General features: G+C 35.7%; 1 protein-coding gene across 2 annotated transcripts; it reads right to left on the bottom strand.

The window, feature by feature from the left end:
* Nucleotides 1-2,545: 2,545 nt before the first annotated feature.
* Nucleotides 2,546-10,440, bottom strand: LOC113667916 (growth hormone-inducible transmembrane protein). 2 transcript variants are annotated; one of them, XM_027183775.2, is made up of 6 exons: nt 10,136-10,440; nt 5,217-5,470; nt 4,975-5,074; nt 3,968-4,165; nt 3,384-3,555; nt 2,546-3,084 (listed from the first exon to the last, which is right to left on the bottom strand). In XM_027183775.2, the coding sequence occupies exons 1-6, from the start codon at nt 10,320-10,322 to the stop codon at nt 3,000-3,002; spliced, it is 996 nt and encodes a 331-aa protein (XP_027039576.2). In that variant the 5' UTR covers nt 10,323-10,440; the 3' UTR covers nt 2,546-2,999. The 2 variants fall into 2 exon arrangements, with proteins under 2 accessions (XP_027039576.2, XP_089053715.1); XM_089197589.1 differs by having other exon boundaries at nt 5,217-7,893; nt 10,136-10,428.
* Between the last annotated feature and the right edge of the window lie 425 nt (nt 10,441-10,865).

The following is a 10,865-nucleotide window of genomic DNA, read 5'->3' as shown; positions in this document are numbered from 1 at the left end:
TTAAAGAAAAAACCGGAGTTAAGGGAGCATGAGTCGCAAACTTCATAGTACGTAGAAGCATGGTGTTCAAAGAAATTTGTATGCTCCATCCAGTTTAATTTGATGGGAGATAGATTTCTATCATTTCTTTTTAAAATAACTCTAGGTTATATCTCCAGATATTTTCTCGCGATCCTTTTGAAAAAGAGTAACTTAACATTGCGAAATGTTTGATATATCAACTTAAGTTTTGCTATTGATCGGATCTCCATTGAAACAATAACACAAACACTTTGTATTCAAGATTAGAATTTGTAAATGGTATCTTTGCTTTTATTTAAACATTTAATATAACATTTGATATGACGTTTGATATAACTGTTGCATTTTAGGAAACAGATAAATTACTTATTTTCAAATTAGAGATTGGTTCTAACTAACAAAAGGTTATCCGTTCAAAGAAATGTCATCGCGACAGATAGCTGCGTGTGGAACGAAAACCACACACAGAAATTAATTGAAGCTTTATTTTAAGCCATGATAAATCCCTAAATTCTCTTTTATTGTTCCAAGAACTATTTACACGGAAAGAAATGAGAATAAATAAGTTTTTTACTTTCATTTTCATTGCTAGTTTTTTTGCGGTTTGTTTTTTACCATAGAGGGATTCCCTCAAATGACACGAACAGTCATGCATCAGCTTCATTCAAACTTGCCCTCAAACACGTGAATGCAAACTCAAGTCTGCTTCCCAACACATCATTGAAGTCTTTTGAGGATCAGCTTGTTATAGATCAGAACAACTTGCACGAAATTGGCAAGCACTATTTGCAGTTTAATTATGATGTATTATCTTTGTATTACAATGCAGTAATTTTCGATGTGGTTTGTGCTTTTTCCTTTGCGTCTCACTCATAGCCTTCCTCGAGCGATAATATTTGCATTACGCTATGTGACACTATCCTCCGCCGTAATTAGTTGATTATTGACAGCTGTGATTGGTGCATTAGATCCTCCAATGTTTTGGGAGTTGCTCATTCGGGGCCGCTGCCCTATGTCTCTTCTGTAGCTTTTTTCTTTTCTTTTTTTCTTTCTGTAAGTTGGGCACTCCTAATGAAAGCAGAATGTAAAACTATATTATAAGGTATGAACGGAGTTAACGAGAAATGTGTCTCTGATACATGGCATACTACAAATATTTTAAACAGTCTCCTCTTTTAAGAATTAAGTCAGCTTAAAACATGAAAACAACGAAAAGATATAAGACAATCGATTTGTGTCTTTATACCAGACTTATTCCCAGTCCTCCCATTTCAAGTGACACAAAAGCAAAGGAAGGGGACCTCTACATTGCTTTCTTTCTTTCCATAACATTTCGGGCTCTAACTTCCCCAGGTTGGTTGCTGCGTCATGAGGATGGCTGGGTACCAATTGGTCGAGTGCTGTGTTCAGGCTTGTAATTACCCTACTGTTTGCTTAACAGTCAAACTGGCAAGAAAGTTTTGTTGGGATTTGATATGTAATACTCCACATGTAATAACCTACTACTGAGCTACTGAAGTATTTGGCAGCAAGTTGAAAAAACATTTCCTCTTTTTCAGATAAAGGAGTTCCACAGCTGTCTGTGTTCAACGTCCAGCAGCTGAAGCAAAGAGCAATGAAAGGAACAAAACAAATAAAAGTAAAGAACAACTTGCTAGAGGAGCAAACAACTAAGAAAACTTATTAAAGATATATTTTTACGACTAATGAAGATAATACAGAAATACAAAATGGCAATGAAACAATTTCTTTTCCGGCAAAGTAAAACACATAAACGGATTTTCTATAGGCCAGCTATGCACTTGCCGTTGTAAATGATATGAAATTTTGTTTCCTTTTTTGTTGAAAGAAAGCTGGGTGAGTGTTAATACTTGAATTATAAAGTACTATCGGCGATTTCTGAAAAAAATAGATATCTCCGGTTCTATTAGGCCTAACAAGTCCCTTAAAACGGGAAAATTCTCTTTAGCTCCAGCTGGTGTTAAATGGAAATTTGTTACTGATGCGCCGGATATCTTTGGATTATTTTTGTCACCATCAAGGTTTTGTTTTCACGCGTGCCGCGAGCAATTTGTTCGTCACGCTACTAATTATGCGTGAAGTAAACTCGAGTCGGCATCATTTTTACGTGTCGCTTTGTGGCACTCTTAATACAATAAAATTCATTTGAGAGGTGGAAACGCATGTCGGTTATAATTTTTTTCAATTCAACTACCAATAGATTTTAAAATTGTCACATAACCCGCATCTCCCTATTGCCCGCAGTGGCGCGCGTTTAATGCAAAATCAACAGATTACCCGCGGGTAAACGGCTGGAAATTACGGTATTAAGTTTTTTACCTGGGGTATAGTTTACAACGTTTTGTTTACTTCTATTAGGTTTTGACCTGGGGTATAGTTTACAATGAGGATTAAGTTCCTCCCTTCTATAATCCTTTTTAATAAAAATATATTATATATGTTATTATTTAAATAAAGTTGTTATATATAAATACTCCAGAAATAGAGAAGAGCAATCAAAAAATCGCTTTTAATTCTTTATTTACATGGAAATCTAACTGGTAAACATCAGAATAAAATCCAGTGGCGTTGTATACACAACTAAAGAGGACCAATGTACTTCAACCATAAAAATCAGCGCAACAAAAGGAAAAACCTGGAGCACAATTAGACCCAGTGCCTCTTTTACAAAATAAATTGTTTATACCTTAAGTGACATTAAATGCAACTTTTCTTAATATAACAATACCTTAAATCTTTAACTGATGTATGTCTTTGCTTCAAAAGGCTAATCAGTAATAAAAATGAACAAAAGCAGTATCCTCTCTAAGAAATTCTGTGATATCTTCAAGGTCAGTAGTTTGCAATGAACATTTCTCTTAAGTATTTATGTTATTTCCACGAAGTACCTCAGTTAAACTCTGAAATAATTCAGCATCTATTACTGACAACAATGTCGCAAATTGCATTTCCAACTTTTACTTTCGGCGTGAGTTTGAGGAAGCCATGATGGTCAAAATTCTGATAAAGATGTTGATGGTGTCCATGTATATCCCAATTGACCTGACCAAAGGAAAATATTAATAGTTGTTTCTTCAGTGCAACGTTTATGTAATTCAAAAGAACACAATATGAAATGAAAACACGGGCAAAATTATTGACGTAGAAACAAATCCTGTCATTCATGTCTAAATCAAATAGAGATTTATTCTATTTGGTATTGTGAAACGAAACTTAATGGATGGCTAGTTTTGGCAACATGTTTCCTAGCTCAGGTAGTGTGACAATTAAACATAACTTTTTGTTCTTTATATACATATTGATTATTTTTTGGGCAGTTATAAGTACATGACTGCACTTACGCATTGATGGGGTCATATGGTACGGCAGCATACAAAGGATATGTTTCTGCCTTTCTGATGATCTTCTGTGTGTCATACAACATGAATCCTCCAAAGATGACAAGCCCACCATATGTAACCACAGACTGCAAACCTACAGCCACCATAGAGCTCGCTGGCAGGAACAATGTACCTGAAAGTACACACAGTCATACAATCTGTTTCTCAAGCTTAATAAAGTAACACATTCACTCCACAGCCATATGACAGCAACTGTTAAAGGTTAAAAGTTTTGAGAAGAAAATTATAACTTACAATCATTGCTACCATCCAGGATTTATCGGATCAAAGGAAGGAGCTTTTCACAACAGCACAAATTTAAGCAATGAAAGGATTCTCTGTATACACATGCTGTACAATACGGTATTGAGAGTATGTGATGTGATGTAACCCTAAGAGTTACAATGAAGTGGAAACATTTAACAAACTTGCATGGATTGCATTTTCCAGTGTTGGCATTTGGTAAATTAGTTAATAATTATATAAACATAAAGCTCATAGAGTACCAACCGAGCATGTATTACAAGAAAATAATAAACACATACCAAGGCATGCCATACACACACCACCAAGGCCAATGGCCAAAGGTCCACCCCATGACAGAAATTTACCATCAGGTGCACAGGCAGCTGTCAGAGACAAGGCCCCAACGACACCACCAGTCACAGCAGCAGCTCTCAGCACTAATGGACCTCCAAGTAACATGAGAGGGGCGATAAGGGTGCCTATAAGTGCACTGTGACCTGGACACAATCAGACACCAAATAAATTAAACTTTCAACTTAACCACTGCACAAACATTAAAGTAACTTTTCTATATCAAAATTGGTAATGAATTATCATAATTGATAATAAGTTGTTATGAGACTGACAGATCTACCTAATTTCCTTTATTAAATTATTTTTGTTAAGGAACTGCAACATACAAGTCATGATGTTGAGAAACTTTGGTTACATAGAAATTTATAACAGCACGGTAGTATTTTAACAGTGCATCCTGCTGCATTAATTTACCTCTTACATCTAGAGTCCTTTGTTGTTGATTGATGAAATTATTGATAAATTTTTCTCACTGAATTTTGTAACAATCTCATAGGTATTGTTTGATTTTTTATGTACAACTGTAATCAGTTTTTGCAAAACTACAATTAACCTTTTTTGAAAGAGTTCACCTTGGTGCACTTGACTTGTGCAAATAGAAAAAAAAATGAATGAAAGGATATATATACATTTAAAAGGATATAAAGTTTTAGCTTCTGCTTGCATCCATTTTGCTTTATGGGAAATATTAAATTTTAACATTGACCATTTCTTGTTAATGAAAATCAAGCACTTAGGCATGGCTGAATTGACCTTGCCATAATGTGGTCAATACAGTAAGGCCTTAGTTGAAGCTTTGTCCATTATGATTACAATCTCACCCTCAGTCAATAAGTACAAGTACCAGTAGCTAATATTGTTTGTTTTACAATATGTAATAATCATCCACAGTTTGAATGTACATTGAGACCAAATTTTGCATATGATCACATTAGGATATTTGTTAACTTACCAACCCAAGCAATGTGCTTTGCATTCAGCCCTGCTTCATATGGCAAACTCATACACAATATAGAGCTGCCTATTGTAGCGATCATCCCTCCACCCACAACCTGTTGATTATCAACAAAACGGTTTCACTCCATGAAGCAATTAAACAATACTTCTGTAATGTGAACGAAAATCATGAGCTGCAAGTGAGTGCTTGCTGACATGTCACTCATCAAAACACCTTAGTTGAAGCCAATTACTTACCAGCCATGGACTTGCCCTCATCAAGGTAAACACTGCTCTGCTTTGACTGATAACATATGCTGACACTGCTGTTACAGCCAGACTTCCAGCAAAATAAGAGTAAGTTGACCTCACACGATCACGTACCACCTGAGGCCATACCATAGCACGATCAATTGCACCCATCTCATTGGACAATCCCAAGCCATAATAACAAAGGGCTCCCACACCAAACAAGGCAGCCCCACCAACAACCGCACGACCAGTTGTTTCAGCTGCAAGGAAGACTTTTTTCTTAATAAATGAAAGCTGATCTTTCTGAGCTGTGCAATCCCCATCCTTAGATCTCAGAATTGTCTTATATAATATTCTGAAGGGAACAGCTCTTGGAACAAATACATGTATCAATTATGGTCCTTCAACATGCTGTGAATGTCCTAGGATGTTTCAAATAACAGATAAAGGCATCTTTTGCATAGCTGCAGGGCGTGAAATTGCGCCTAATACAGGCGCCAATGCGACTAAATTTTTCTCTTTGGCAACCAAATCCTGAAAATTAGTCGCCAAATTGGCAACTAGAATATTTCATCATAACCTTACCAAGAGATATCGTGAATTAAAAAGATTTGCAAAGATAAATCCGTGGCAAACTTCCTCGTTAAGTTTGTTTCCAAAATGCAGCACATGCATCTCGATCAATAACTAGACGCCATCTTGTTTGTCTTTGAAAATGGCGACCAACTTTTTTTGAATTGGCTCCCACTTTGAAGAATTTAGGAGCCAAGTGGCTACCAGAAAAAAAATTAATTTCATGCCCTGACCTGGTTAACTAATCACATGAAGTCCCAATACAAGTGGTCACATCATTGGAAATTGTTAAGCCCATAAAGGGGCCACTTTGAAGTGACTATGTGGTACCATAAGGTAAAATTTGGCATTAAGATAATGGCAAAATTTGTAATTTCATTTGTCTATATAAATACAAGCATTTCTTGAAGCCACTAAGTCTGTCAGATCATATATGATATTACTGACCATAATGGAGTCAGTAATGCAATGACTGAATGGCTACTACACTTGTGTCAGTATAACAGGAAATTCTGAAAAAGCTAGTAGCAGAATGACTTGTGTCTGTAAAAGGAAATTCCAAGAGATAGCCAGTAATGCAATGACCTGATGGCTACATTTACATCCCTATATCGGGAAATTCTGAGATAGCTGGTAATGCAATGACTTAACAGCTACCTTTGTGTCAGTTTATAGCAAAATTATAGCCAGTAATGAAATGACTCAGCAGCTAAATTTGTGTTGGTATAGAGGGAAATTCTAAGATAGCCAGTAACACAATGACTTAACAGCTAAATTTGTGTTGGTATATAGGAAATTCTAAGATAGCCAGTAATGAAATGACTTAGCAGCTAAATTTGTGTTGATATATAGGGAAATTCTAAGATAGCCAGTAACACAATGAATTAACAGCTAAATTTGTGTTGGTATATAGGGAAATTCTAAGATAGCCAGTAACGCAATGACTTAAAAGCTAAATTTGTGTTGGTATATAGGGAAATTCTAAGATAGCCAGTAACACAATGACTTAACAGCTAAATTTGTGTTGGTATATAGGGAAATTCTACGATAGCCAGTAATGCAATGACTTAAACAGCTAAATTTGTGTTGGTATATAGGAAATTCTAAGATAGCCAGTAACACAATGACTTAACAGCTAAATTTGTGTTGGTATATAGGGAAATTCTACGATAGCCAGTAACACAATGACTTAACAGCTAAATTTGTGTTGGTATATAGGAAATTCTAAGATAGCCAGTAACGCAATGACTTAACAGCTAAATTTGTGTTGGTATATAGGGAAATTCTATGATAGCCAGTAACACAATGACTTAACAGCTAAATTTGTGTTAGTATATAGGGAAATTCTACGATAGCCAGTAACACAATGACTTAACAGCTAAATTTGTGTTGGTATATAGGAAATTCTAAGATAGCCAGTAACGCAATGACTTAACAGCTAAATTTGTGTTGGTATATAGGGAAATTCTACGATAGCCAGTAACACAATGACTTAACAGCTAAATTTGTGTTAGTATATAGGGAAATTCTACGATAGCCAGTAACGCAATGACTTAACAGCTAAATTTGTGTTGGTATATAGGAAATTCTAAGATAGCCAGTAAAGCAAAGACCTAATCCTTTGACTCCAGAAGTGATCAACATGTAACTTCTCCCCATAATATCCTTATATTACCCAGCAAACAGGTAATGAGAGTAATCTCAAACTTATCAGGTAGAATTTGTTATTTTGATCTGAAAACAAATTCTCATAACTAATTTACAGAAATGTGTAGCACCTAGAGGGGAGAATTCACAATCAGATCTTGGGAGTTAAGGGTTAATGGCTACATTTGGGTCAATATCTAGGGAAATTCTAAGATAGCCTGTAACACAATGACTTAACAGCTAACTTTGTAATAGTATACAGGGAAATTATTTGCATGACAACTTCATGTTGGTTTTAGTGTGTCATTCAGAAATGGGTGTTACTGCAGGAATTTGTGCATAGAAGGCTTGATTTATTCCTTTGGGTATTCATTTTAAGGGGCCACGTAGACCTGCCAAAAGTGTAACCACTAAGTTTGGATTAATGTGTTCAGGAAAGGTGAGATCATCCTGGAGGAAGACTCTAAGGAATGAAACAATAGCACAATTAAGCGACCTTGAGTGGCAGCATCTACAAGTGTATCCCTTTTGTTTTTACATGTCAATGAACTACAAAGAATGATTGAAAACATTTTATGCCTTCAAGTTTTTTTGCTCAATGTTCTCAAGTTTGATTTGTATTTATTAAAACAGAGCATTTTCAGAGCTTTCAGAGACCTTGAACAAGCATATTTGATGATTGTAGGCCAAAGTTTGCATTTTACTTCTTGTTATTGGCATTGTAATTTACACACAGCCATCTTTTACTGGTGTGTGTAAAGTATGAATTCCAAAGAATGACTGCAGACATTTTATGCATTCAAGTTTTGTTTGCCAACTGTTTTCAATTTGATTTGCATAAAATAGAAAAGGGCATTTTGCAAGGTTTATGGAGAGACCTTTGAATGAAGTGCATTTGTAAGTCATCAATGCTTGGACCTTCCCATAAGCATGTGCCAGATCACGATCGAAATTTACAAAAGTCCGATCTAAGAAAATAAATAGCTTCGAGTCTGACAGCTCTTAGCACATTTTTACAACTCTGAAATTAATCAGAAGCCTTTGAAAGCAATTGATGAGGGAAGTGTTCATGGGATGGGTGCACTTCCTAGCCATTTTTGTTAATGAACTCCAAACTTCTGTTGTTTATATACTGTCTGTTGTTTCATTTCTATTTATAACCCAAAACCCCTTGACCTATCGTGTCATCCCAAGGTTCACTTACGAAGAGAAGTAGCATCCTATATTATTCAAATTATCAAGACTGTAATATAAACATAAATGCCCCCACAAAGTAGTGTCTTCCATTCCTAGCCAGAAAGTTGTGTTGCTTACTGTCAAGCATCAAAAAGTTGTGAGCTGTTTTGAGTTCTCTTGTGATGGATTTTAAAAAGGATTTGAAAGCTTTTACCACTAGTTCCCAGTTGAAAGAGAAAAGAGAAAACCTTCAGTAAATAAACTTGGATCATTTGGAGAGAAAAAAAATAAAAGAATTTTGGTTTGGAACGCTCATTTGCCAGAATATGATGCAGAGACCGCGTTGAAGAAATGGACAAGATTTTTAAGCAAGTTCATGGCAAATGCCAATGGCAAATTTTGCCTTCTTTTCTTCTTATCCAATAGATCCAACAGAGAAAAACACAAATATCTTCTAATTACAATAAACACATATATTTTCACATTACTGCTCTTAAAGCTGAAAGGTCAATGAAAAAGTTAAATTCTTGCAATTTGCTGTTTGCATATGTGAGGCAGTTTACTTAGCTTATGTTTTATTTTGGAGGTAGAGTGCCTTTCAAATTCGGCATTCTTTGCTTTGTGATTAAGAAATTAAAAGCAAAATTTTTGCAATTGAAGCTACTGTTTGTTTTTGGACGATAAACAAAAGAAAATTGTCACACATTTTTCAAAGGGCATTCTGATTTCTATAGAGGTCTTACATTTCTGAGTGAAATTCAATAGGAGATCTGCTGATTTGGAAATGAACCTAAAAGATAGCATGAATATATGAATTTTTAACCCTTTAACTCCCAAGATATGATATCATCTCCTTGTAAATTAGTTGGAAGAATTAAGTGTTAGATCAAAATATTAATTTCTACCTGATAAGTTTGAGTATTCTCATTACCTGCTTGCTGGATAATGTATGGATATTATAGGGAGAAATTACTTGTCAATCATTTCTGTGAGTTACAGGGTTAACGACCCATGAAACGTAGGGACACACTTAAATTGACACGAAGTTGCGATGGATAGCCACAATGACTTAATGGCTACATTTGCATCCATATAATGGGAGATTCAAAGATAGCCAATAGTGCAACAACTTAACGGCTACATTTGCATCGGTATAAAGGTAGGCAAGGTATAAAGGTAAGGTAGCTGTTAAGTCGTTGTGTTTCAGCCCATCTTAGAATTCCTTTTATGGATGCAAATATAGCCATTAAGTCATTGCATTACTAGCTATCTGAGAATCTCCCTCTATACCGACGCAAAGGTAGCCGTTAAGTCATCAGGTTACTGTCCACCTCAACGTCAGTGATACATAGGTTTGAATTCTTCTGACTTAGCTAGAGGCTATTAAAATTTTACAAATGTAGACCAAAAAAATAAACGAGATTTGAAATTATCATAATTCCCGGTAAGATGGAGTGAATGTAAGCTCAATTAAATAACTAGGTTCAAATTTGCTCCAAAAAATGCGATAAAACATGGCTGAAACTTACCAGTAATACCAGGTGCCTTTGATGTCCCTTCCCACGATCTCCAGGCCTTAGTTTCGTTTTGAAAATATCTTTTGAATCTCTTGCCTGGAAATCGACCCGCACTCTTTGACAAATTCTGGAGAGAAAAGGTCGATAAGGTGCGATAATAAGCTGAAGAACATCGACCTGCTAACCTCACTGTAAACATATTTATCCCCTAGGCTTTCACTAAACCTGCGATGGAATCACTCCTCCTAATTTGTTCGTAATTGTTCGCAATTTCTCTCTCATGTTGCGTCAACTAATCTGAGTGTAAATTTCGAAGAATTCCGCTGACAGTTTATGACGTCGCGAAATTCTATGCTGGAAGTGAAGGAGTGGAATCGAGTACTTTTTTTATCACAACCCAGTGCATTGGACGTCCGTGACATCAGTCGAGTTGCGATTCTTCTCCAAATTATCGAGTTATTTATCGGCATACTCTCAAGTGATTAATTAAATTATTTATCCTTTTACATATTTCTCACCCAACAACTCAAACAGGCGTAATTTTATTGCGCTTTTCAAACAAACGATGCAAACACGACGAGAGCGCGAAGGGCGGGCGAGCTGTAGGGGGATTTTCTGCCAGCTATTATTCTGCTGAGTCTGTTATTATTAAACTTTTGTCTTATCTCTTATCTCTGTTTTGCGAATTTATTCATAAATCGTTTATCTACACCACTATCTAAAAATATTGGATAGGCCTAAT

The sequence above is a fragment of the Pocillopora damicornis genome, chromosome 1, assembly GCF_964200805.1.
Source record: "Pocillopora damicornis chromosome 1, jaPocDami1.2, whole genome shotgun sequence".
Lineage (NCBI taxonomy): Eukaryota > Metazoa > Cnidaria > Anthozoa > Scleractinia > Pocilloporidae > Pocillopora > Pocillopora damicornis.
The sequence above is the reverse complement of the archived record's forward strand: the minus strand, read 5'-3'. Positions and strand labels throughout refer to the sequence as shown.

Coding starts and splice junctions, on each gene's coding strand:
- LOC113667916 (XM_027183775.2), bottom strand. CDS start 10,322: ATGTTTACAGTGAGGTTAGCAGGTCGATGTTCTTCAGCTTATTATCGC. Junction 5,075..5,216: donor TGAGGGCAAGTCCATGGCTG/GTAAGTAATTGG, acceptor GATAATCAACAG/GTTGTGGGTGGAGGGATGAT. Junction 3,085..3,383: donor CCATATGACCCCATCAATGC/GTAAGTGCAGTC, acceptor TCCTTTGGTCAG/GTCAATTGGGATATACATGG.